This window comes from Macrotis lagotis, chromosome 1, assembly GCF_037893015.1.
Source record: "Macrotis lagotis isolate mMagLag1 chromosome 1, bilby.v1.9.chrom.fasta, whole genome shotgun sequence".
NCBI lineage: Eukaryota > Metazoa > Chordata > Mammalia > Peramelemorphia > Peramelidae > Macrotis > Macrotis lagotis.
The window spans coordinates 761,431,646-761,435,291 of NC_133658.1; the positions used below are offsets into that span (position 1 = coordinate 761,431,646).

The 3,646-nt window shown below is 36.4% G+C and overlaps 1 protein-coding gene across 1 annotated transcript; it reads right to left on the reverse strand.

Annotated features, from left to right (window-relative positions):
* Nucleotides 1-1,289: 1,289 nt before the first annotated feature.
* LOC141488102 (large ribosomal subunit protein eL24-like) lies at nucleotides 1,290-1,713 on the reverse strand. Its single transcript, XM_074187861.1, has one exon. The coding sequence runs from the start codon at nucleotides 1,699-1,701 to the stop codon at nucleotides 1,330-1,332; it is 372 nt and encodes a 123-aa protein (XP_074043962.1). The 5' UTR covers nucleotides 1,702-1,713; the 3' UTR covers nucleotides 1,290-1,329.
* Nucleotides 1,714-3,646: the final 1,933 nt, after the last annotated feature.

Sequence of the window (3,646 nt, forward strand, 5' to 3'; positions counted from 1 at the left end):
GTGGATCAGGGGAATAGGTTAGGTTCACAAGACACAGTAATAAGTTACTATACTAATCTACTGTTCAACAAATTAAAAGACCTGTCTTCTGGGATATGAATTCACTGTTTGACAAATCTTACCTGGAAAACTGGAAAATAGCGTGGTAAAATTTAGACAGAAACCAATATCTCACAACATATAATAAGATAAGATCCAAATAAGTACATGATTTGAACATAAAGAGTAATACCAAAAACCAATTAGAAGAACAAAGAATCATTTATCTGTTATATTTATGGAGGGAAGTATTTATAACCAAAGAAGAGATAAGGCACATTATGAAATTCAAAATGGGCAATTTTGATTACATATTGGAAAGCTTTTTCATAAACAAAATCAATGCAAGCAAGATTAAAAGGAAAGCAGGAACCTGGGAAACAATTTTACCAACAGTGCTTCTGATAAATATTTCTGTTCTAAATAGATAGAGAACTGAATCAAGAATACATTTTTCAGATGAAGAAATAAAAAAAAAACTACCCCCAGTCATAAGAAAAATGTTCTGCCATTATTTAATAGAGAAATACAAATTAAAACAGCTCTGAGTTACCACCTCATACCTATACTATTGATAAATATAACAAAAAGGGAAATGAAAAATGTTGGAGGGGATGTTCAAAAACAGGGACCTAAAGTATTTTTTTTAAAGTGGCGAACTGATCCAACAGTTCTGAAGAGCAGTGTTGGATTGTTCTCATAGTCCAAAAAAACTTTGATCCAGCAATACCACTACTTTTGTGATCAAAGAGATCACAAAAATGGGATATAGACCCACATGTACAAAAATATGCATTACACCTCTTTCTGTGTTGGAAAAGTATTGGAAATTAAGGGGATGTTCTTCAACTGGGGAATGACTGAACAAGTTTCTGTATATGAATATAATGGAATATTACTGTTCTAAAAGAAAAAATGTTCAACTTTTTGTAGTGCCAAACACAGGAAATTGAGGGTATACCCATCAATTGGGGGAAGGCTGAACAAGTTGTTATATATGAATGTTATGGAGTACTATTATTTTGTAATACTAGTACTCCATATTAATAATAGTACTGTCCTATTCTTTAATAATAGTATTCCATACTAATCACTCATGACTGGACTTTAGAGAATCATGGAATTTGAGAAATAAATAAATAGAGCCACAGAAGCAATAAAGAGAGAAATCAGGGAAGAACAAAGAAAGAAGAGCATTACATTTTTTTAACACAATTCCTTTAAATTTTATTTTACTTAATACAGTTTAGCAGATAATTAACGTTTTTCACCAACTCGGGGTGCAGAAACTTACGCAGGTTTCACAATTTTTTGTTTAGGTGCTGCCTTTGTAGGAGCCTTAGCTGCATATGCAGCTGTCTTCTTGGTTGCTTGCTTAGCCTTTTTTGCTTCCTTGGCAGCTCTGATGGCTTGTTCTCGTTGAGCCTTTCGAACTTCAGGTTTCTGGTTCCTCTTGGCCATTATATCAGCAAGAGAAGTCCCAGTGATGGCCCTCTGGAATTTAACAGCCCAGCGGGTTCTTTTCTTTTGAATCTCTTCCGACTTTCCTTTCTTGTGCTTTCTTCCATACAAGACAGCCCAATTGATCTGCCGAGGATTCCTCTTTGAAAGGAATGCTGACTCACATTTTGCATTCAAAAACCGGAAAACCTTCCCGTCCATGCGGGCATATCGCCTCCCATGACCTGGCTACATCTTGTACCCACTGAAGCTGCACAGCTCGACCTAGATGGCTGGAAGCGGCAGGAAGATGGCGAAGAGAAGAGAGAAAAACAAAAGAGCATAACATTTGGTGTTTCCTTCCTAAGGAATACTGCAGCAGCCATTTGTCAGTCAGATAATAAAAATAGAGAGATCTCTTTTCTTTCCAAGGTTGCTGCCCAGGAGAGAATAAGGACTAATTCAAGACTTCTCAAAGCAGAAGACAGCAAGTGACTTCTTAGAATTCATATGGGTAATCATAGAATCAAAAGAAACCTAATGAATACTGTCAAAGCCATAAGAAACTAAAGACCAGAGGAGCACAAGGTATCATTTTGTCACTTTTTTACAAGAAGGAAAAGATATTCAGAAGACAAAAATTCATTTGAGAAGTTAACATCATCCTCATAACCTAGAGTCTGAGAATAGAATTTGGACTTCTGAAGCTAAGTCTGAAATGTAGGGATGATGAAATTTTGCTAGGAGACAGCAAATATCTAATAAAGGTTGGCAAAAACTGCAACTGACAATTATCTTGAAAATATAGTAAGAAAACATTTTAAACTAGTAAAGATGGTTCATGGAGTGGATTGCCTACACACATACGCACACACACACACACACACACACACACACACACACACACACACACAGAAATGCATACAAAGATAAAACACTCAGGATTTCACAGGAGACTAAATCTAAGAATTAGCAAATATATAGCTTCAAATAGTTAAATAAAAATGACATATGTTTAGTAGAGAACTAAGAGGAACTAGAGATTCAGAAACAGAGAGGAAAATTTTGAGCCCCTAAGTATCAGTGAGATTAAGACATTTGTCCTTCATTCTGAAGAAGACCAACACATAAGAGTGGTGATGTCATGACAAGCAAATGAATTGGATTTGTGTGAAGTGAAGCTATGCTAAGTCACCAACTTCATTTTTCCTCTGGAGTCATCTGGTTGCAGTAGCAAGATATTAATTAAAACAACTGGAGGTGGCCCTACATATGATGCAGTAGGGTTAAGTGACTTGCCCAAGGTCAAAATTAGTAAAGGTCAAATATCTCAGGTCAGATTTTATCTCAGTCCTCCTGACTCCAGGGTTGGTTCTTTATCCACTGTATCACATGCTGGGGAGATGGACCACAAGCAGTATTACTACTCAAAAGATAGTGAACTAAAACTGGGCAGGGTGAAGACATAAAAGATGGTGAATTATGCCTGGGTAGGGTGAAGTTGAAAAAAAAAACTGGTGGAGGTCCATAGTGGTCCTGATGAGCAAATTGATCATCTGACCTGAAAAGACTAATCTAAGCCATTTGATTCCCTCTAAAGTTTGGTTCAAGATAGCTGGCATTATCTGTATCAATGAAACATAGTGTGATGAAACCCATGTCTTTACCTTAGCTTTGGAAGGGCATACCTTATTCAAAATAGCTCAATAGTTCATTGTTCAAGTGGGGTGGCATCGTGTATTTCAAAGGTATATTTTTTTTAGGATTTTGCAAGGCAAATGGGGTTAAGTGGCTTGCCCAAGGCCACACAGCTAGGTAATTATAAAGTGTCTGAGGCCGGATTTGAACTCAGGTACTACTGACTCCAGGGCCAGTGCTCTATACACTGTGCCACCTAGCTGCCCTAAAAGGTATATTTAAATGAATACATCTAATATGGGGGAGAAAAAGGAAATAATATGAGGATAAAAAGCAATAGATTGAAAAACAGAAGTGATTTTGTCACTGGAATATACTAGAGATCAGTTCAATAGAAAGTAGGAATGGATAAAGAGTTTGGGAAATTGATCAGAATGCTGACATAAACACATATCAAAAATAATAGAGGACTTATGTATCCAAACCTTTATCAAAGGCAGAGCAACTAATAATCATATGATTTGTCTTA